Here is a 23,627-nt window from a genome sequence, read left to right as displayed (position 1 = left end):
ATTACTGCCCAATCAATTACGATTTACAATTGATAAGTTAAACATCAAATCCTAAAATTAAATGTTATTCAAGACTTTGTCACCTTCACTTGGGATTTAATAATTACAATATTATCAACTTAAAAGAAAAAAAAAAAAAAGGCTATTGATGTTAATCTTGATCCTTTATTTATTTTTATTTTTTTCATTTGTTATTTAAAATAAGCATGAACTCAACCTCATAAAATTGGGTGTTAATTTAACTCCAAAATATTTAACAAAAACGTACGAGGAAAGACAAATTGAGAAAACATAATAGAGCATGAAACCATAGAAAACAGGAATTGGAGGGAAAGATGTTTCCAACAAAAGAAAATTGGGTGAAGAAAATCGACAATGAACAATGGAATGAGCAAATAAATGTGAGATCATGAAGACTGAAACACTTAGCTGTTAAAAGTTAATTAATAACAAAAGACCCCACAAGTGACACCGCATAAGGCAATAATCCACGGTGGACAAACGCGTCGGCGTAGTTATAACGCAACCTTCCTTTCTTTAGCTCCCACTGCTGTCCTTCATCTCATATCATAGGCTTATATCTTCCTCCTCGCCCCTTCCCTCAATCCATAGCTACTAGAAACTTCTACAGCTCTTCCTCTCTGCCTCAAATCAATCAATCAATCAATCAAAATGTCGTGGCAGGTGTACGTTGATGACCACTTGATGTGTGACATCGAGGGTAATACCCTCACCTCCGCTGCCATCATCGGCCACGACGGCAGCGTTTGGGCCCTAAGCGCTTCCTTCCCTCAGGTTTCATTTCTTATAATTCTTAATTTCTCCGATCTGGTCCGGATCGGTTCGGTTTTTTCCCGACATGTTGTTTGTTTTCCCCTGCATGCGTGGTTTGATTCGATTGGTTACTGCAATTTAAAAGGTTAAAATAATTTATTCACGCATCGGTGCTTCTGATGCAGTTCACCCAAGAAGAAGTGAGCGCGATCATGAAAGATTTTGAGGAACCCGGATCTCTTGCACCAACTGGGTTGTTCCTTGGTGGCACCAAGTACATGGTGATCCAAGGCGAACCTGGAGCTGTTATCCGAGGAAAGAAGGTGATGATTCGGTTTCTTTTATTGAGATATTGCTAATTTTGAGGATTTTAAATAGCGACATGCACTGACTGACAATTATTAATTATATTGTAAAGGGTCTTGTTACCTGGTTGGGTGCCGTTAAGAGATTAGTTGGTGTTATTTAGTGGTTAATTGGTGTAATAATTAGACAATTTTGACTTTCAAACCCTTCTTTCGTCATCGAAATGCATAGCATCGCATCTCAAATTCTTGGATCAGTTATCCAAAGGCATGCAATGCATGGGAAAGTGATGGTGATTAGATGAAATATTTGAAATTCAAAATTGTTTAATTAACATTGACGATCAACAACTAATCTCTTGTTGATTGCCCTAACTTGTTAGCTTGTCCTGTTGTTGATTTGTGTCTATAGTCAATGTTAAAGGTAAATCATTTTGATATTTTCAAAAACATTAAGCTTTTTCCAGACTTGACCAATTATTTGATGCTTCTGAAACCCAGATATTACCATTGATTGCTTGCCATTTTAGTTGCTGGGAGCTTTTATGTGATTTCTTGTTTTTAAATTATTTTTCTTTTAAATTAGATTTGCTCCATGTAAGTTGCCAAAGGTCTAATTGACAATTAATATTAATAGATTAGGTTTGCGCAATGTAGAGATAGGAAAGGTTGGTGTTTTCTGAAGTTGGAAATGGAATGGAGTATTTAGGGAGTGATTCCTAGATATGGAATGGAAATGTGACTGTGATTTGCTAGTTCATATTGCTGTGTATTCCCCACTTTGCAGCTAGGTTGTTTGAATTTAAAAAAGAAAAAAAAGATGGTGGCTTTAAATGTATGATAGTTTTGGGATTGGCAAGTATCTAGCAGAGTGACTCGTGACTGAACTTCTTAATTGTGGAATGTGCATTAGTTGGTTGCTTTGTACACAAAATTTGATGAAAAGAATTTAGTGTTTCACAGGTGCAGAAATGTTTGCCGCTTGGTACATTGCATCAAGCTCTTGCATACAAGCTCTTTTGCCTTTGTGTGTTTCCACTGACTTGACATTATTTTTAAAAGGGTTCTGGTGGTGTCACTGTCAAGAAGACCAATCAGGCACTGATAATTGGCGTGTATGATGAGCCTCTAACTCCCGGTCAATGCAACATGATTGTGGAAAGGCTTGGTGATTATCTAATCGATCAGGGCCTTTAGTCTTCTAGGTACGTGGCTTGATTCTTTCATCTTTTTTGTCCTTCGTTCTATGGGAATTTGATGGTAGCTTTGGAGGCTTGCATGTACCCACTTGAAGTTGGAATTTCTTGCAGTTGCTGGTGTTTAAAGTTGAAGTTGGGTCTGGGTCTAAGTATGACGTTGAAGTTGTTTGACACTCTGTTTTGAGGTGATAGAGACATGGCTTCTCTTGTATGAAATATCTGTGTTCCTAATATCAGACTTCTGAATGGAAGTGTGTTGATTTATTATACTGGAATATTTACCTGCGAGGGATTTAATGGATTTGAGATTGAAGTTTTTTGTTAGACTTGTATTTCTTGATTTTGAAATTTATCTGCTTTTTTACTCCTCCCTTTTCCCTATCGTTATGGCTTGGGCAAAATTAATGTTCTGGAAAACAGATCGGATGCAAGTACAGAGCCCTGCCTAACCATTTTAAGAGGTGCATTTCTGAACCCAAATAGTGCCGCTTAGCATTAGCCATGGTCACCCCATAGCATTCCTCGGGCACTCGTTAGGAGGCTCAAAACTGCGGGGTGACAGCCCATTTGGGAATTTTTTATTTTTTTGTTGTCTGTGACCATAAGCCATGTTTGCTGATTGGCGACAACAGATAAGCCACACTATACATGAATGATGAATAGAGACAAGAACCCAAGTAGATCAGTTATAAACAAACTAATGAAATCAATTTTTTTATACACCAATTAAGGTGGTTACTTGCAGATGCCGCCTGCTGGTTTTAGAATCTGAACATGTATCTTCATTTTGAACGATTATAGTATTGACACTATAGTTATGCCGTTGACCGGTTCAATTTTTACCAACAAAAAAATATATTATTTTTTTTTCTAATATAAAAAAAAGGATGGAGTATAATAATCTTAGTTAATTTAATAATATAATAAAAAAAATATTGATACCTAATTAAAAAAAATAACACTTTACCAATATTATAAAAAGATATTTTCTAAGTAAAAACTTAATGAGAGTGGGATAGCTTCTTCAGGAAAATGAAAGAAATTTAAAGCTTAATTACCCATAGAGTAAATGTTTTAGTACAAACTAAAAAAATCTTTTTAAAAAAAGATAAAAAAAACCTAACTTGAGTCAACATGTTAAAATCACAGTCTAATCGTGAGATCGGTGTCAGCGTGCATGATATCGAATGATAGATTTTTATCATGGATTGAGGGGGTTTTGAATGTGTTGGGATTAATCATGAAATTATAATTTAAAAGGTTTCGGAGTCGTCATCTAATATAATAGTCACTAGAAAATCTACTACTCTGCAAGAGTTTAAGTAAAGGAATTGGTTATGCATGAGAAAGATGTATTATACCCAATGCGCCCTACTTCCAATAAGTTACATTATTGATTAATTGTTTTTTTAGTCATATTTATATTTATTGGTTTATCTAAGATTCAAGAAAGATTCTCATGAATATGAAGGTCTTTGTTTTATCAGACTAAAACCTGATCATTTTAAAGCTCAAACTTTAATGATGTATTTATTTTTATTTTAAATTTTTAATACTTGTGGATATACTTTACAGTGTAATTTTATACCCTCAAATATTAAAGTTTACAATTAATTCTTAACATTTAATTTTTGTCAATTCATTTAATTTAATATAAAAAATATGCATTGCATTATAAAATTCATACCCCAAATATTAATTAAACAAGTTGCGTTTTGTGGTGTTTTTAAAATTCTAATCAAATCCTAATGGAAATCGTAAAGTTGTTATAATACTCATTAATTGATTTTTATATTTTTCAAAGTATGATAAAAATACAATTTTTTTTCTTTATATATATATATATAAAATATGCATGAGAATTTTTAGAATTTGGTTGTATGCACACAAATAAAAATATATATTTTTTTTATTTTTTAAATAAGAAATTTTAAATTTCTTTTGTATTTTTAGGAAAATTTGAAGAAAAACATGTATATTTTATATTGGGTTAGTATTTTACAGTGCAAGTTTACAATCCAAATACTTAATAAAATGATTGAAAAACATGTGAGGGATCCACAATAATTTTAAAATGATCCCTAGATGTTTTCAAAAAAATTTGAAAATTATTTGGGTTTTGTTTAGCAATGGATCAAAAATACATCATCAAGGATAAAGGTGTTTTTCCAAACACACCCTAAAAGAAGAAAAATGATTTTTTTCTTACAAAATTGAGACGGGCCAAACAAGGCCTTAAAATTTATGAGTCAACTAGCTATGTGGGCTGGGCTTTGTGGGCTTAGCCTATAAACAAGCAAATAAAGCCCAAATAATTAAAACCAATTAAACAAGGTAAGAACATAATTTTTTATAAATTTCAAATTGAAATGGATCAAACCTTAGAATTTTTCAAAAACATGAAGAACATTTAGCATATATCTAGAAACACAGATTCAATTTCAGACTAGATATCACAAAATCAAAGACATGTAAAATCATATTTCAAGCAAACTTTTGAGGCTATATTATCACAACAAACAACCAATCATCATGATTATTTGATTTTATGAAAAATACAAATGAAGAATCAAAGATCGAATGCTAAGATTTCAGTGTTTTTAAGCCTTTAAAATCATAGATTAATGATCAACAAACTTATACATGTGTAAGAATCAACAATTGATCAAAATTGCATGAAAAGCACAAACCCAAAGCAATTTTCTTCAGATGAATGTTAAACCTAGAAACCCAAAATCTACTAAAATCCAGAAGATGCACCAAAAACCCAAAATAAATACATAAGGCCTATTCATACAAGTCACATACACTCATGTACACATGCTTAAGCCTTAAAAAACAACAATAAACATGTAATCCTTATAATGCATGGGATTCAAAGTCTATAACCTACTGTCAACATACAAACATGCACATATACTATTTTTATCAATCCAAAAGTTCATTTAACATAAAAAAAAAAAAAAAAACATCAAAATGACCTATATGAACTTCCAAAACTAAACAATAATACCAGAATGACTAAGTGTTTTTATATGTCTCATTTTTTGAATACAATCATCAAACCATAACATATGTTTTTCATGCATCAAAAATAAGTATTCGAACATCAAAAGCATGCCATTAATCATTTATTAAACATCATAAAACACCATATTAACAACAAGAACAAACAATCATATTGCAACTAGAACATATATGAAAAAACAACTTAAAACATGGTCGAATCATTTCAAAAACAACATGAACAAACACTTAAATAAATGAATCAAAGCTTAAAATGCTGAGGGGATGGGTATTATCAAAGCTCTAACCCTTCATCAAGTTGAGTAATATACCTTCAAGAGATAATTGTAACTAGTTTTGCCTCTTTCACTTGATTTGAATAGATTCCAGTAGCCCTTTCCAAATAATTTTTGATCTCCTTCTTCATAAAAATCTTCTTTTTTTTTCTTTTTTCTTTTTACTATTTTATTGGTTTTCTTTTAATGTTTCTTCTATTTTTCATGACTTTTTTTTTCCTACCTCTCCTATCCTCTTTCAAGCTCCAAAAGACACTTCTTTTGTAGCCTCAAAATAGCAGGAGGTTGCGAAACTATTTATAAGTTTGAAAGTTGTTTTCCAAAACTAAATCATAAGAGATTCTTTCCTATTTTTCCTCTGATCTGTTATGGGACCACTCTCCTCTCTTCTTCTTTTGTTCTCCCTATCCCAAGATATCTAACTCTTGAAACTTTTAGTAAAAGTTGGGAACCTTATAGATAAAACTCGGCTAAAAATGGTTGATTGGTGGTGCACCTTCCAAGAATTAATTATGGAAAATAGAAGGTCATTGAAGCCAACCAAGCAATGAATCTTGTAAAAGGGATGCTAGTTTTCAACTTGGATTAAACCATGCTTGATTTGATGATTTGTAGCCTTCTCACCATCAACCTAAAGTTATGTGTAACACTGTTGAATTTTACTGAACCAGACAAGGTCACCTTAGGACAAGATGCTAAGGGCTTTCGCATGGCAGGTGAGGCACAAACATTGAAAACAGACGACATGGCCTTATAAAGAGGAAGCTTCTCTATCGAATAGTGGTCACTGTTCGTTCAATGGTAGTTGGAGTTGCTATGATTATTGCTAAAAAAAATGGTTCATAATCAGCCAAAATAGGAGAACCTTAAGCAAAACAACATTGTTTTCCTTAAACCCTTAAAATTAAGGGTTTAGTAATTGGGATTAGGTAGTCTCCAATTTAGTCTTTGGTTTTTTTAATTTAAGCTCAAACGACATTAATTGAGATAAAATTGATTAATGTTGTGCAATTAGACCCTTGTCAAACATCAATTAAGACCCCTCAAATATGGTGCCTTTTTCAAAGTAGTCCTTGTTTTTCAATTTGTTCAATCTAGCCCCCAATTAATTCTTAAGCTTTAATTTTCTTTAATTTAGTCCTTGAAAAACTTTGGTATAGCTCCAAATGTTGTGTGCCTTTTGCAGAAAAGTCTTTAGTTCTGAATCTCTTTAATTTGGCCTTTAATTGACCCTTGAACTTTAATTTTCTTGCATTTTGTTCCCTGATTTCAATTGATTAAGTTTGTCAAAATTAAACTTGGTCCTTCCAATTACATTCTAATTTAGACCAAATCAAGCTTCCAAACTTAATTTTTCACCAATCAAGTCCTTAATAAAATTAATTTAACCCATTAAAAATTTAATTCTTTTAATTTTAGCCTAAATTAATTTTTAAATATTTAATTATGCCCATAATTAAAACAGATTAGCCTATTAAAAATCTAATTAAGTTTTCATAGTTAAGTTTTATGCAAATATTTCTAATATTCACCTAAGTTAACATTGAATTTGCATTGTCTTTCACATTCAAGTCCTTCAAGTGTGTAATTGAGTTTTTAATATTGTCAAATATCCGGTTTAGTTCCTTCATCTCTCATTTATACATTCACATTCCTCTTCAGCCTATTCTTGCAATGCAAGTCCTTTGTCCTCTAATATTTTTGTATTTTTAAACCTTCTTTCTTTTATTTAATTTTTTTTTTAAAGAAAATGATAATTTTAGGGAACTCAAAATTAGTTTATAACAACCAGGATAACCTCGCATAGAAGAGAGTGAATAAAATAATGGAGGTTAAATTAAATCTCAAGCAAACTAAATGATGAAAGACGAAACTAAAAATAATCAATTTAAAAAACATCAAAAAAAATTTAATTCAACTCAGGTTAACTTGACTAACTTGCAACTCAAGATACGAGATTAATATAAAACAATAGAGAGGAAAGAAATTTTTTTTTTTACAAAGCTCAAGACTCCATAACCTAATGTTGAAGGATGAGATTGAAAAAATATCAATTTAAAAAAATACCTAAAAAATCAAAGTTAGATTGGGTTAGTCTTTGAAAATTGTGACCTTGATCATAAGATCAGGATTACTCTATAAATGGCAACACTTGAAAAAATCATGAAGCAAAATTCCTAATTATCCAAAATTAAAAAACAAAACAATAAGGATCAAATCTGGTATAAAAACTAAATGAAAAAAATAATGAGGGACTAATTTGAAATATAAAATAAATAGAGAAAAGGATAGAACAAAAAAAAAATAGCAATCAAAAGAATAATGACCAAATTGAATAAAAAAAAAATTAAATGAAATATAATATTAAGGGACAAAATTAAAAAAATTATAAAACAAAATAGCAATAAAACAAATGGTGATCAAATTAAATACAAAAATCACATGAAATAAAATGTTGAGTGATGAAATCGAAAAAAATATCAACTTTAAAAGGCATTAAAAGCAAAAAAAAAAAAAAAAAACCAAGAGAATGAGGATCAAAATTGTTACAAATACAAACTTATAGGACACATTTATTTTTTGAAAGGGTTGACCCAAAATCCAAGGCAAGGAGAGAGAAAGAGAAGGAAAGAAAAAAAAAATCCATCATGGCCCAATTGTTGCTCCGCCACACACACGCGCTAGACCACGAGAAAAGGATGGCAAGAGCTTTCAACACCATCGTGGAAGGAGGCTTTTGATCACTAGGAGGCATTGCATGCATCGTTTAAAGAGCTTTGCGCACATGCTAGCAACTTTTATTTTTTTATTTATTTTATATTTGTTAAAATATCAATTGCCCCTCATTTAAATTGATAATAACTAAAACACCATGATAAAAATACAAAACAATTGATGGACTAAGTTTTAATTATTTTGCTATTAAGGGCAATGTAGTCATTTGAATATGCAATTAAAGCATTAAAAGACCAAAATGCCCCTGAACCTAATTTTGTTTTTTTTTTTTTTTTTTTAAGGGTTTTTAATTCAATTCATTATGTTAAAATGTAAAAAGACTTTTGTGTTCCCAATCAATATGATAATGACAAAAAAATCTTATGGAAAAGATTGTTTTACCCCCAATAGCTAGTTAAATGATATTTCTTGAGATTGATAAAACAATCATTTTAATGTTCCAATCCACAGTAACATATGTCTTAGTGCGCAGTGAAATATTGATCCCTTTTATTTATTTTTTTAATTTCAATTTTAATTTAATTATTAATTGCATAGTATTTTGTGATCCCGCATCCCTTAACACAATGATGAATTTTATGGTGCTCATGAAGTAACTAGTAGCATCTTAGTAGTTACTTCCTAAGGTCCACTTTAAATAAATAAAGAGATATAGCTAGGAGAAAGAAATCAAAAGTAGAGATATTTTTATTATTTTAAATAAGTCATGAATTTTATATTATTGCTTCTCTTTATATTTGTCTCTTTCTTCAATGTGAATTTTAGAAAGTAAGTAGTAGGTTGTTACAAATTAATCCATTAGCACCATTTTTTTTCCTATATAGGTGAGAGAGAAACCAAATCAATTGTTTTACAAAAATATATATCATCCTATTTGGAACCATAAAATTGAATTCAATTATACTATTTGCAATACTTATGGAATTGAAATGAATTAACATACTTGATTCTTTTTCCCTTAATTTGGAAATCATTTCTTTTTCTTAATGTGAAAATTGAATCCATAATCTTTTTTTTTATAATAAATCAGGATGTACTAGAAATAAATTAAACAAAGCAAGAGTAAGCTTTATAAACAAGTTTAACAAAGCAAAAGTGACAATATGTCAAATTAGTTTTTTTAACCCCTACTACATAGTGGGTTTAATAATTTAAAAAAAATACAAAGTTGTTAGGAATTAAAAAATTCAATACATTCTAGCTAAAAACACTTTAAAAATACTTAAATTGTGACATGTTTAATGACATCTTTTTCTAAAAAAACATGTTGAGACGACTGCACATTAGAGTGATCTAAGCCGACCATTGTTAACTTGTGAAACCCATAATCTAGAATATGAGATCATGATAAAACCATGAAATCCATACTGAAATAAATTAGGAAGCTCAATTATAATAAGCCAAATATTGAAGGATAGAAATAGAAAAAAACATAGAATTCAAAAAAAAAAAAAAGTGATTCGAGTAAACTAGGATTTTAAAGAAACATAAGAAAAGTTCATTTAATTTAATAATACATACATACATATATATACATATATACATACATACATATATATATATATATATATATATATATATATACACACATATAGTTTAATAACATGAAAAACAAAGCAAACTTAGGTTAATCTTTTGAACTTGGGTTGATATTTCAAAATTATAACCTGTGAAATCTCATACCCAAGCTTAATTAAAGAAGGTGAATTACTAACCAATTTAATGTTGAAGTATAAGATTGAAAAAATAATCAATTAAAAAACTTGTCGAAGAAGAAAAACAATAATAAAAATAACAAAGTCTTGATACAAAAAAAAAAGGGATGAAATTGTAAAAAGAAATCAAATTTATAAATCACATGAAATAAAAAAAAAATAGTTATCAAAAGAATAGAGATCAAATTTAAGAGATGAGAAAATTGTAGGATGAAATTGAAAATAATTTTCAATTTAAAATATTGTTTTCAAATAAGAAAATTACAATTAAAAGAAGATGGATTAAATCTGAAGGGAGAAAATTGAAGGGCTAATATGGTTTTTTTAAGGTGTAATGCACAAATCAAGGTGGAAAAAAGAAAAGAAAAAGGGAAAAAAGTTATTCAATTCCAACTAATATGGAGTCACCATGCACACGCCACATAGAAAGAAAGAGGACATCGTGACGAGTCAAATGATACAACACACACGTGACCAGCTTTTTTCTATTTTTTTATTTTATCTTGACAAAGACAAAAATGCCCCAATGATTAAATGATAATAAAAAAAAAATTAATTATTTACAAGCCTTTGAAGTCAAGGTTTAAAAAATTTGATGGTAAAGGCAATTGATCCATTACATTGTTTATAGTAAAATGAAATTCCTACAAGACCTTTACATCCAAGGTTAATATTTTTTAGATTTTTAAGGGTAATATAGTAATTTTACTGTCATAAAAAATAGGATAAGACAGTGCTACTCCTAAAAAAAATAAGGAATGACAATTTAACCTCATGAAAAGATCATTTTACCCCTTAAGTCCAGTTCATCTGATTTTTTTATTAAGGTCAAAACCATAATTTTATTGTTATAATCCACAATAAATAATTGCATATCTACAATGCTTTTCCTCACATGTGTTTAGGTTTTATAATTCACCTTGTGTAACAAATATTGCTTTCATGGAATTAGGGTTCTTAGTTTCCTACAATAATAATAAACTCAAAATTACCAATAAACTCAAATTACCAAGGACTAGCATGAGCTAATTATATGAGATATACGACAAGAACAAATGATAGGGGTTAGAAGAAGAGAAGGAAAGAGATAGTGAGAGATTTATAAAACTTAGAATTTGTAGAATTTGTATTGTTAAGGGTATTTTTTAAATATTTTTAAGATATCAATTATAAGAAGAGTTATCGTAGCAAATTAGTCTCCCATCTAATTTGCTTGTGGTTATTTTTTAGCAATTGAATTCCATTTAAAATTCAATTGAATAATCTCAAAAGTTTCCAAACATAGGAGTTAGACATGAATTTGGCATTAAATTATATGTTGACCAGTTTTGCAAGATCGGGTATATTTTTCAAAGCATATATCATATTGAGTTTAAAGTTTACAGGGAGATGCTAAACATAGACAAATATATTATGGAAATATTTCAGGTCAAATGGAGTTCGGGAATATATTATTTCAGAGGGTCGAAGCTAATAGTTAAATCTTATCAAATATATCAAACTAAACATTTGTGTATTGTTTGGGACATATCTAGAAATACAGATATAGTTTTGCTTCTATCCAACTTGAGCTAGACTAGATATCTAAAACTTTTCAATCATATATAGTAAGCCCAATAATTCATACAAACGAGAGAGAACAATGTGTTGGAAGTCATGACTGATATTTGTCATATGCGCGAAAATTGGAGATTCGAGTCACATAGAGGAATTTTAGCATGAAGAATTTATTTTTATTATCCTATTTTCTTTATTTATTTATTTATTAACAAATATTTTTAATTTGGATTTGTTTTGGCCTATTAGACATTGTTTTGGGGTTTATTTCCTTATTAGGTTTATATTAGTTGATTACTAGTTTAAGCTTATTAACTTGCAACTCAAAAGGGGTCCATTAGGGTTAGTTAGAACAGACTATATTTTGTTTTTTTTTTAGCTAGAAATTTGTGGCAAAACAACATTTCTTTGCAAGAAAAAAGATCATACATTGGCTTTATGGTATCGTTCGTATGCTTAAGGTTTTTAGATAAAATATTATCTTTGGGTCCAAGTATTTTTCCGATACCTTTGGTTCTTATGTACAAGGTTACCTCTAGGTCAGGGTTATGTCAAACCTAATTTTTAACTTTCTAAGTTGTTATCTACTTCGTTAAGGGTTTCTTGACCACGTGATCAAGAAATCTGAATCAGTTGATATCAGATCTAGGCTTCAAAATTAGGTTATATCATTTATTTTCTTCTTATTAGTTTCGGCTTCCTTGGCTTTAGTTGTCTTTGATTCGATTTTCAATTATTTCGTGTCTAGAGCTTAGTATTTTGCATCTAAAATTCCTTAAAAAAGATTTAATTTTAGTTTGTTGTTGTCTTAGAATATATCATTAGCATAAAGAGTAAAAAAAAAAAGGAAAAGAACATCCAATAGTCACTTTTGTTGAATCTCCCCTAATACACAAACAAGGGATAATCTAAACCAAACCAATTCATAAAATTCTTGAATTTTATATACTGGTTCTAGGAAGCCTAATCGCACCCCATATAAAATTTGAGCTAATTTAGAGATCACTTGTTATGGTAACCAAGGTCGAGATTAAAATTTATCGTGACAGGTCAGATTCGTATCGAAAGGTCATTTCAGGTCAAATAAGTTTATAAATTCCTCAGATTTTATGTACTAGGTTTTAAGGTTCTAGTTGTACCCCATATAAAATTTTAAGTCATTTGGAGTTCATTTGTTATAGGAACTCAATTCGGAATTGAAACTTGTTGTAACGGGTCTAATTCACATTCGTAATTCAAACATGTTTTGTTTCTATTATTTTTCAATTATGACTATATAATAACATCATAACTGATATATTTAGATGTCATTTAAATTTTTTTATAACTTTTTCTTGTTTTTTTTCACATCTTCAAAAACATCAATTTTTCATACAAATTCATTTGTTACTTGTGAAATTGTAATAGTTGTTTTGTCATTACTTGTTTTCATGTTTTTATTGCTTCTTGAGTCATATACACATATTTGGATATGCCACTAAGGTTGTTATATTTGGTATTGAAATTAGTTCCACAAGAGCCGAATAAAGGTGAGACAAGAGAAAAAAGGTATAGGAAACATATTTAAGTGAAAAGCTAATATTTGACTGAAACACGAGAAGAGAGTAAACATGTGAGGGGGTGGGTGAGGAATATTTATTTCTTGTGAACTAACCAATTTTTAGATTTAAAGATGTCAAAGGGAAGCAACAATATGGCACCACAGAGAAGAGACAATGAAATTATAACTCAGATACGTATTATGAATTAGTAGATGGATTGGATAGGTAATGATTTCTAGAGATAAGTTGAATAGGTTGAGAGGCAACATGACAATAATCATGGTGGGGGTTCAAAATAGGCCTAAGCAAAGAGAATTTAATGTTAGGAGTGCTTTTATGCAATTTAACACTGATATGGATAAGTTCGTGACTAGTAGTACGAACATGAATGATGTTGATTTTGTAAATGTTTTGGACAACAGCAGAATATTTAGTTTGGAGGGGAAATATATGGTGATAATTTTGGCCAAATGGATAATTATAGGTACTGGGACCATAATATGGATTTAAAGGAGATGGTGCATATGATCGAGAAGATGGAGAAACAACATAAATGGAAGGTTATCATTTAGCAAATCTAACCATTAGGCCCTTTGACACCTTAGAAACCCAATTGAAAGGCTAACACCGAGGGTGATTTGAATCTGCTTGTCAATATGGATGTTTCTAAAGGTAAAATAGAGAACATATTCCACACTAGATGCCATGTTTAGAATAAGGAATGTAATTTAATAAAAAGATGGTGGTAGTTGCACTAATACAACAAGTACTAAATTGGTGTAAAAGTTGAACTTGCACACTAATAAACATCTCATACCTTATAAATTGCAGTGGTTGAATGATAGTGGTGAAGTGAAAGTGAATAAGAAGGTTTTAGTTGTTTTTTTATCTTGGTAAATATTATGATGAGGTGTTATGTCAATGCAAGCTAGTTATTTGTTTCTTGGTAGACCATGACAATATGATAGGACAACTATGAATAATGGAATGGAAAATAGATATTCCTCTGAGATGAATGAAAAACCTGTAACTCTTATATCTTTGACACCCAGTAAAATACACGAGGAGCAACTGAAATTGAAGAAGGGGAAGATGGCTAAAAATAAGAACTTATATATCAAGCAGACCTTTTTTGCTAACAATGCTCTTTTTCTTTTTCTTTTTTAATGATGATGTTATTCTTTAGCTGGTACTAATTTGTTGACCTTAAAAGATTTTTTCATGATACAAATTTGAGGTCAAATTTTTTTAAAGAAGTGGAGGATGATATGAACCAAGTCAGGTCTAAATTTGGCCTTAAAAGTTTTGCGAGATCAAGCATATCTCTCAAACCATACATCAAGTCAAGTTGATATTTTATAGAGAGATACTAGACACATAAAACTATATTTTGGTACATTTTCAAATCAAATAAAGTTTAGGAACATATTATTTCAAAGGATTGAAGTTATTGGATAAATTTTATCAAATCTACCAAATTAGACTTTTGTTTACTACTTGGGATATATATGGAGCGACAGGTGGGATTTTTCTATTATTCAAGTTGGGGTGGAAACTAGACATCTTAAGTTTTTCAACCATATATATTAGGCCTAGTAATTCATCAAGGCGAGAGAGAATAACATGATTGAAGTTAAGACTAAAATCTACAAAGAATGTGTGAAAATTGAAGATTTTGGCTATATAAAGGAATTTTAACATGAAGAATTTGTTTTTATTATTCTATTTTATTTATGTATTTAATGTTGAATGAATATTTTTAATTTGGGTTTGTTCTAGCTTGTTAGACATTTCTTAAATGTTTATTTCATTATTAAACTTATGTTAATTGATTACTGATTTAAACTTATTAGCTTGCAATCTAAAAAGAATCTATTATAGTTAGTTAATTAGAAGAGATTATATTATGTTTTTTTGAGCCATAAATTTGGATAGCAAGTTAAAAAATAAACATGAGTTTTTTTTTATTTATTTGTGACAAAACAATATTTTTTTCCAGGAACAAAAATCCTAAACTAACTTATCAAATATTACTTAGTTTAGTACCCCCATTCATATATTTAGGGCTTTTAAATATAAGGTTATCTTTATATCCAAATCTTGTTATAATACCTTGTATTTTTAGATACAAAATTTAGATTCTGTCAAACTTAATTTTTAACTTTACATATTATTATCCACTTTGTTAAAATTGCTTGACCACATGATAAAAAGAAATAAAAAATGATTTTCTCACACTTATTTAAAATGCAATAGTAATGTGGTTTCTTAGAATGACAGAATTACTCTATACGTGCCTGGGGTTGAAACAAGCATACATTTTAAAGTAATGACTTCCATCAATGGAAGCGACGTTTGGAGATCTTCTGACTTGTATCTATTTCTAAAAGCACCAATAATAAGATTGAGTTGTTACTATGAAATAATGGAAATGAAGGATCCAACCAATTCACGGCCGAAGAATGCAAAAAGTTAAGGATCATTGGTCCATTTCTGAATTATCCAAACAGATACATGAAGTAGCACGTACATAAATCTCGTATGGAAAAGAATATCGCATAAAGATTGAGGCTCTGGGTGTGGGCATGCCTGAATTCACACTCCTCGCCCCAAAAGAAATCAAAAACAACAAAAAGAGTGAAACTATTTCTGGATACAAAGCTACCTAAAACAATCCATGAAGTTCAAATCATTGAAATCAATCAATATGAGAAAAAAGGTCGCTTTATTCGCACCACCATCTCGAGGACCTTGCTTCAGAGGGGCTGGCACTGAATGACCTACTGTTAACTCGTTCAATAGGGAAAGAAGTTGACAAGTTTCTATTTTCATTTATGAGCCCCATCTTTCATCTATAAAGAGAAATAAATACTGTCAAAATGGCCAGATTGCATCCAGCACCATATATCTTTCGCCATGTGACCTTTGTTTGAATTTTTCAAACTAGACCTTATACCTCAGAATGCATACTGGTAAATAGCAGAGGCCACACCATCTTCATCATTGCTGGCACCAATAACATTAGCCACAGCTTTTGTCTTCTCTGATCCATTGCTAAGAGCAATGCCTAGAGAAGCCAACTCAAGCATCTCGATGTCATTTTCACCATCACCAATAGCCATTATCTAAAAATTTACAAATTAGAAACAATCCAGAATATGGTCTAAAGAACAGGCATGTCAGACCAAAACTCAGAACTATAAGGTGGTCACAGGTTTGGCCATTCATCATTTTCTCCTAATCAAAGAGAAATGGCCATTAAAGAATGTGAAACTATGACGGCAAGTAAATAAAAGAGAGACTACAACAGCAACTACTGCAAGTCTTATAGAGATTTTCTTTATTCTGAAAAGAAAAGATGGCAAGATGAAAAACAAAAGGAATACAGAACAGATTATATCTTCCCATACCTCCTTTGCAGTGACACCCAAATGATCAAGCAGCAATTTTACACCACTCCCCTTTGAGGTTCCAGGGGGGACAATTTCAAGCATATCTGGAACAGCTTGCACAACATTGGCACGGCCTCCAGTTGCTTCTGACCAGTATGGCCGCAGGTTCTTAGCCACTCCCTCAGCAGTGTCTAAAAAGATCATCTTCTGTAAATTGAAAAGTTGTGAACCATTATAAAAATAAACAAAACCAAAGGTAGAGAAGATCTAGTTTTCTAGGGCTTAAATATACAGCTGCATGCATAAAGGTACACAAATACATTTAACGAGAGTGTGGGATCCATAACTCCCAGTTTTTTAACAAATAAATCGGAAAGAAAACAATACAGGATCAATAATTTCTGTTTGTTTAAGAATGCAATCATAAGTGAAAAAATATGTCCATGATTTACTGAGGTACAATGAAAATAAAGGATTGACATTATAAAAACTGAAAAGTTGCCACTCAGTTGATTTGAAGAAAAGATATCATGGCTAAAACCATCTGCTAAACACACACCTTAAAAACATGTCAACCTTTTTAGGTTCAAAACATCTACACCACTTTTCTTTTGATACTCCAAAAAGAAAAATGAGACCATATTTGTGCAAATACCTGTATGTCCGCAGCAGACAAGAGATGCTCAACCGAAGGCATGATTTCAGCCTGTCAACATTTTCTCATAAATCATGTGTCTATATGGAATAATTGTTCAGCCAGTCCAAGAGAATTGTTACTAGAGTGAAAAATATTCACCTTTGGCTCATGATATACAGTATGCAGTAAATCAACTAGAGGGTGCTCAAATAATGTCAAGCAACGATCGTTGCTGAATGCAATAAGAGGAACCCTGTGCTCCCAAGAGTAGAGACATGCCTACAATTTTAAAACCAAGAACAAGTACTTAGTGACCGACAATGATCCTTTAATACAACCAAGAGATCCGCATGCCTCGTAAAGCCATTTAGCTTCAGTTCTTTCTTTTCAGTACATAAAAAAGAATATCATACTGGTTAAAATCTGCCACCAATAAGAGTGGATTACTATGTTTAAAAAAAAAAAAAAAAAAGAAAGAGTGGGTTGCTTTATTAACAATATGAAATGCAAGGCAATCATATTGTGGAAGCTCCATGAACATTATACCAAGTTATATCAAGAACATGGACTCTATGGACTTTTTAGAAGGGGGGAGGAAAATTTAGTGCTGCTGTAAACATGAAGATGAGTGAGATTATCGAAATATGGTCTGACAAAAGGTCTATCAAACTAGAGTAGAAGGGAAAGTCTTTTGCATAGAAAACACATATAATTTGATACTAAAGACTTCCCTAGATGAAAAGGTTGGGCAGCTCCAATAAAATTCAGGGAATTCTACAGCTGCAACAGCATCCAACCACCAGAGCCAGGAATATCCAATCCAGGACAGAGCAGGCAGGCAAAACTCAACTGTACAAGACTAGGACAAATAAACAGTGTGCAGCTAATCTCAGATGGCATTATGAAAAACTCAGAGAAAATAACTTCCCCAGACAACTTAGCAGTGACAGGCGGCTGCTAGCTACAATGAAACAGCAAACTATATCACATCCAGGTGACCATGAGACAAAAAAGTCCAATCACCCAGCAGATATTTGTCTATGTGTGTGTGTGTAAGGCCCCTTCTCTTCTTCTTCACTATTCTGATAAAACTCATGCATAGTTCAAATCTAATTGCTACCATATGACATTTCTGTATGAAATATTACCTCTCTGCAGACACTCAGATCCAAATTGCTTCTAAAAATTTCCCGACCCTGTCTACCATAAACAATTAACCCCTGAAATAAACAGAGACCACCAATAAGTGACAACAAATGAGTCAAAATCAACATCTAGGGGTTGAACATGACAGCATACCATGAAAGCAAAAGTATGTTAGCACGAAACTCTAAGCTTTGCAGCATTCAGGAAAGTGGGAAAATTGACTTACTTTTATTTAAAAAACAATATTCATAGGGGAAGATGAAAGCATGTCCGAGGAAAACTAAAAGCAAAGCAGAAGCAAATGTAAAACTGGAAAGAGAAATGATAGGGGGGAAAGCATGTATAACAATACCTAAGAAGACAAATCCTTTTTTCTCACTAAGGTTCTATGGGTTTGCAACGCATCAATTTCATGATGCTAAGATAATAACTCAAGCCAAATAAATGTATAGAAGAAATCCTGTGTATAAGAGGCCTCAAATTCACACAAATCCTGTGCATGACGTACAGATTGGTAAAAAAACACCTTCTAACTAACTGTTACTGATCCAGTTTGTTCATTAGAAATCCAATGTTAATAAAATCTATTGTAAGCCTCTCCTGAACTCTTGCAAGTGGGAATACCTAAACTCCCCTGGGCTTGCATCAAATTTCGGATTGGTTTCAAGAAGAAAGAGGCAAAATAGCCTCAAGCCTAATAGAACGAAGCTCTTTTCTTTAAGGAGTGAAGAATAAAGAAACCTGCTAAATATTATCATTCTTATTATCTTAATGAAGCTAGATAGGACCCCTAGGTCAATTTTGCATAACAGATAAAGACGTTCCAAACATGCTGAGTTTAAGAAAAACTTGCATGTATAAGCGTAAGCACAAAATGCATATTCATACATGCATATGACCGGCATTTTGAGAATGTCTTGAAAATTGTTAAATTGATGACATCCATAGTAGAAAATGCATGACCACAAAAGGGTGATTAGATTTCGGGGGTGTTTGGCATAGCTTCTGCTTTTAGGTGCTTTTCAAAAGTGCTTCTAGCTTGAAAAAAACATCAAATTGATGATGTTTTTAGTGTTTTCTGATGGTTTTAATGAGTTGATGTCAAAAATGAAAAAAAAAATCTGAAAAAAATTCATTTTGATAAGCAAAAAACAATTTTAAAAAGCACCATGCACTACAATAACAAACACCCTCAAAGAGATAAAGGAAAACCTGTAAGAAAACACCAGGAGAGAACTCTGAGATAACGCCATTTTTACCAGCTAAATCTACTGCCTTCAAAATATCTATCACAGCAGGACGTGCCTATTCAAGATTTTAGATCAGTAACTAGCAGCCAGATAAGTAACTGATAAGAAACAAAAAGAACAAAGAAAGAACAATAAATAATAAAGAGGAGCCTAGCTAGTGGATAGATAAATAAAAAACTAAAAACAAACAGTAACATCCAGCACCTGTTAAAGAAAATGAAAACTAAAATCCGAGTGTAATACGAATGGGAAAACATAGCTAGAAGTCAAGCATATGCATATAAATAATGTGCTGGCTGGTAGTTAATGAACTAGAGATGAAAGGCTAGAATTGCACAGTTTCTTACTTTTCCAGTCGCGATCACCACTTTCACACCCCTTGACAAAGCCTCTTTCAAGGCCTTTGCATTGGTCAAGGAGATTTGGCTTTTGCTGTTCAGCAACGTTCCTAGAAATCAGGAAAGTGGGGAGACAAAGGAAACATTAGAATTCAATGTTCAAAACATGTGGATATCCCATCAAAAAGTATGGGTCACCTCACCATCCATATCGCAGAAGATATAGCTGAATTTTGGTTTATAGAATCTAAGACTGCCTTCTTTCATCCTGTCTTTTAACAAAGTAGTGTAAGATGATGTCATTGCATGATCATGTACTCATATCTTTGCATGTAAAGCACATTGTAGCTCCAAAATAAATAAAAATGTAAGTATGCATCCAAGAAGCAGGATCCTCTCAAAACCAGAAAGAAATTTTTTTCTAATTAATAAAGTGAAATTACCATCTGAACTTCCCATATGATGATTCATAGTAGTTTCTGCATCGTATGCACTCTGAATTAATCCCTTCCCTTTCCAGCCAAGACTCTCCAAAAGAACTCCCTCCTCCTTATCCATTTCAGCTTCAGCCTCTTCACTAATTTCATGATCAAACCCTAAAAGATGCAACAACCCATGAACCTGCAAGTGTGGTAAAGTAACCAAGAGAGTCAAACTACAAATTATGAAGTTAACCAACTACCCTAATACAGTAAGCACAGACATCCAAATTATGTATAAAAATCATAACAGCCAAAAAGAGATGCCAAAACATGTAATTGAAGACTGGAGTAAAATTTGCACCAACCAGGAGAACACGAGTTTCATCGATAAGAGTATGTCCTCTTTCCTCGGCTTGTCGTGCAGCAGTCTCAACAGAAATCACTATATCACCCAACATAAGCTGCAAAGAATGAAAAACAAAGAGTGACCAAACCATGCTGACACTCTAAATGAATCCTCTAAATAACTAAAACAATGCATTTCTCACTTACAATTGGTAGGTCAAGGCCAGGCACGTGTTGTGACATTGAAAGAACATCAGTTGCATGATCCTCATCCCTCCATTCCTTATTAAGTTTTCTAATAAACTCATCATTGCAAAGCATCACAGACAACTCAATGCTGTCAAACCCACCAACATCAGCTATAGCTTCATCCCTTGTTTTAAAAGTTGAACTTTTTAAACTATCAAATGCGAACTTCATTGCCGTAGGCACATTTAGTCTAAGCAATTCTGCTATACTCTGTGTAACAGCAACCATTCACAACAAAACACAAAACCCAGTTGTCAAGATCACCAATCAAGTATCAAAACACATAAATATCTTTACAGACAAGAAAGATGTTTCCTTTACCAATATTTCAGGGTCATTAGGGAGGCCTTCTTCAATGCAAATGCTAACACTGAGCTCCAAATCCTTCTCTTTACTCCTCCTCGCCGCCTCCGGCCGCCGTCTGACTTTCCGGTAACCTCTATGGGAGGCCCAAACCGTGCACCTATAATTTTCTTGAGAAAAAGTTTCGAACTTTTTATTGAAGAGTCCAGTATTAGTTAACAAAAAGAAGTTAAAATTGCTGGGTTTTGGAGCAAATGAAAGACTCGAAGGAGAGTGGAGACAGGAGAGAGTTGTGGCCGGTGAGAGAGTAGGGAGTGGGAGAGGGGTGGTGGCGCGTGAAACGGCACGTGCCATTGGAGAGTTGCGGAGGAGAGGAGAGAGGCGAGGGAGCATATAGTAGGATCTTATTTATTTGATTTGGTGAATGCGAGGCTAGATTTGTTTGTTGTGTTGGATATTTTTCTGGGAGTGTCTGGTTGGGACGACAGTGACATTAACGAAGTGAAGGCCATAGTTTGTGTCTAACGGTGGATGTCGAACTCGGGATGATTTTTTCTGCATGGTGTTCGTGCTTGGAACGACATGTCAGTTGCTCTTTTATTATCACATTTTCAATAGTTTTAATTTTTAAATGTTTATTTTGGAATATAAATATTAATTAACAAAACAAAATCTAAAAGAGAAGAGGATTTTAATGTAATTCTCTTGTAAAATACTATTTATTTGAATATTTTTTTAATTTATATTTTTAAAAAATTTTAATTTTATCTTTTAATATTAAATTTATTGGTGATTGAGTTTCATAAATTTTTTTAATTTACTTTTTATAAAGTTATCACGGTCTTCTAATTGATTATTTTTTCTAAATTTTATCCTTCAATATTGAGAGTTGATTGAGAATTAAGTTACATTTTATTTTCTATGAGAATATCTTCATCTTATAACTCGAGTCACGGGTTTGACAGATTAACCCTAGTTGTCTTAAGTTATTTTTGTGTCTTTTTTTCAATTAATTTTTCAATTTCATCCTTTAATATTAGGTTTATTGGGAGATTGAGACTCATAATTTATTTCAATTTAATTTTTATTGGGTTATCCCAGTCTCATTACCCAAATCAGGTTTATTGAAAATTGAGTTTCATAATTTATTTTGATTTGTTTTATATAGAATTATCTTAGTCTTATGACCTTACATGCAGAGTGACAAGTTAACCCAAATTGATCTAATTATTGTCGTCTCAATATTTATAAAAATAAGGTCATCTTGAATATTTATTTTGAGTCCAACTATATTTTTACTAGTTATCTAATTTGTATTTTGACCTATCAAGTTGACCGCATTATATCAGATCAATTCTCATACGATTTAAATTTTTTTTCACTAGAAAAAACATTAACAATGCTAAGATATTTTCCTTATGTGAAAAAAAAAAATTTGTTCTAACCTACAACATAGTGTAAGCCAATGATCTAGTAAAAAACTAAAAGGAATGGCCAAAACATTGTACTCATAAGCACTTTTCACCCTCTCACAGTTAATTGTGGATCCACTATTCAAAATTTTGCATTTTTAATTTGATACTCGATCTTTTTTTGTGTGGTTGCATCTTTTTTTGGCCAAATTCAATGACAATTGAATTAAACTTATCGATTAAAGATGAAATTGAAAAATAGAGGACTAAAGTAGAAAAGGTTCCATAAAAGGGTGATAGTCTCAAAGTTCACACAAGAATTTTAATGAGATTATCTCAGTCTCATAACTTAGACCGTGGATTTGACTGGTTAACCTGATTCACTCAAGTTTTTATTTCCTTTTTCTAATTAACTTTTTTATTTTAGAATTTCATCATTGAACATTGTGTTGATTGGGAATTAGGTTTCGTGATTTTTTCAGTTTGCTTTCTATAAGGTTATCTTTATCTTATGATTTGAGTCACGGGTTTTGATGCGAACCTTGTAATCACGTGGTCACGCAACCCACACACAAAGACACCAATTCCCGAAAAGCCAAGTAAATCAGGTTTGATAGGAGTGTGACACAAAGATAACTTGTACCTAGGCACCAACACTATTGAAAACATAAACCCTATCCAACGAATATTGATTCGCGAACGAGAAGTATAAGGATGACACCACGAAGCCAGTTGTTCTTTGATAAGTCGTTTTCAGTTCTTTAGAGAACCAAGGAAGGGAGATTATCCCACCAACACACAACAAGTGCAGCAAAGAAGTTTATTGATCTGAAAATTATGTAACCTTACATGTTTGGTTATGCCTTTATTTATACTGACTCTAGACTTAAAGAAACCCTAATGGACCCCCTTTAGGTGGACTTATATGAAGCCCACTTATAATTTACCCAAATAAGTAATAATAACCCAAAAACTAAGAAGAAAATAATAAAAATAATAAAAAT

The 23,627-nt window shown here is 31.7% G+C and overlaps 2 protein-coding genes across 6 annotated transcripts; one reads left to right on the top strand and one right to left on the bottom strand.

Annotated features, from left to right (window-relative positions):
- The first annotated feature begins 536 nt into the window (after nucleotides 1-536).
- Nucleotides 537-2,602, top strand: LOC118040649 (profilin-6). 2 transcript variants are annotated; one of them, XM_073406429.1, is made up of 4 exons: nucleotides 537-795; nucleotides 960-1,097; nucleotides 2,142-2,284; nucleotides 2,374-2,602. In XM_073406429.1, exons 1-3 carry the CDS (start codon nucleotides 673-675, stop codon nucleotides 2,274-2,276), a joined length of 396 nt encoding a protein of 131 aa, XP_073262530.1. In that variant the 5' UTR covers nucleotides 537-672; the 3' UTR covers nucleotides 2,277-2,284; nucleotides 2,374-2,602. The 2 variants fall into 2 exon arrangements, with proteins under 2 accessions (XP_073262530.1, XP_034903526.1); XM_035047635.2 differs by having other exon boundaries at nucleotides 538-795; nucleotides 2,390-2,602.
- Nucleotides 2,603-15,592: 12,990 nt separating this feature from the next.
- Nucleotides 15,593-21,735, bottom strand: LOC118040647 (endoribonuclease YBEY, chloroplastic). Of its 4 annotated transcripts, XM_073406310.1 has the most exons (13): nucleotides 21,230-21,734; nucleotides 20,867-21,118; nucleotides 20,680-20,775; nucleotides 20,336-20,513; nucleotides 20,096-20,164; nucleotides 19,902-20,002; nucleotides 19,517-19,609; nucleotides 18,307-18,378; nucleotides 17,318-17,437; nucleotides 17,177-17,227; nucleotides 16,540-16,728; nucleotides 16,086-16,254; nucleotides 15,593-15,981 (listed from the first exon to the last, which is right to left on the bottom strand). In XM_073406310.1, the coding sequence occupies exons 1-12, from the start codon at nucleotides 21,602-21,604 to the stop codon at nucleotides 16,087-16,089; spliced, it is 1,764 nt and encodes a 587-aa protein (XP_073262411.1). In that variant the 5' UTR covers nucleotides 21,605-21,734; the 3' UTR covers nucleotides 15,593-15,981; nucleotide 16,086. The 4 variants fall into 4 exon arrangements, with proteins under 4 accessions (XP_073262411.1, XP_034903524.1, XP_034903525.1 ...); XM_035047633.2 differs by having other exon boundaries at nucleotides 15,593-16,254; nucleotides 21,230-21,733; XM_035047634.2 differs by lacking the exon at nucleotides 19,517-19,609 and having other exon boundaries at nucleotides 15,593-16,254; nucleotides 21,230-21,733.
- Between the last annotated feature and the right edge of the window lie 1,892 nt (nucleotides 21,736-23,627).

Source organism: Populus alba, chromosome 18, assembly GCF_005239225.2.
Source record: "Populus alba chromosome 18, ASM523922v2, whole genome shotgun sequence".
In the NCBI taxonomy this organism is placed as follows: domain Eukaryota; kingdom Viridiplantae; phylum Streptophyta; class Magnoliopsida; order Malpighiales; family Salicaceae; genus Populus; species Populus alba.
This window is presented reverse-complemented; position numbering and strand designations above follow the sequence as displayed.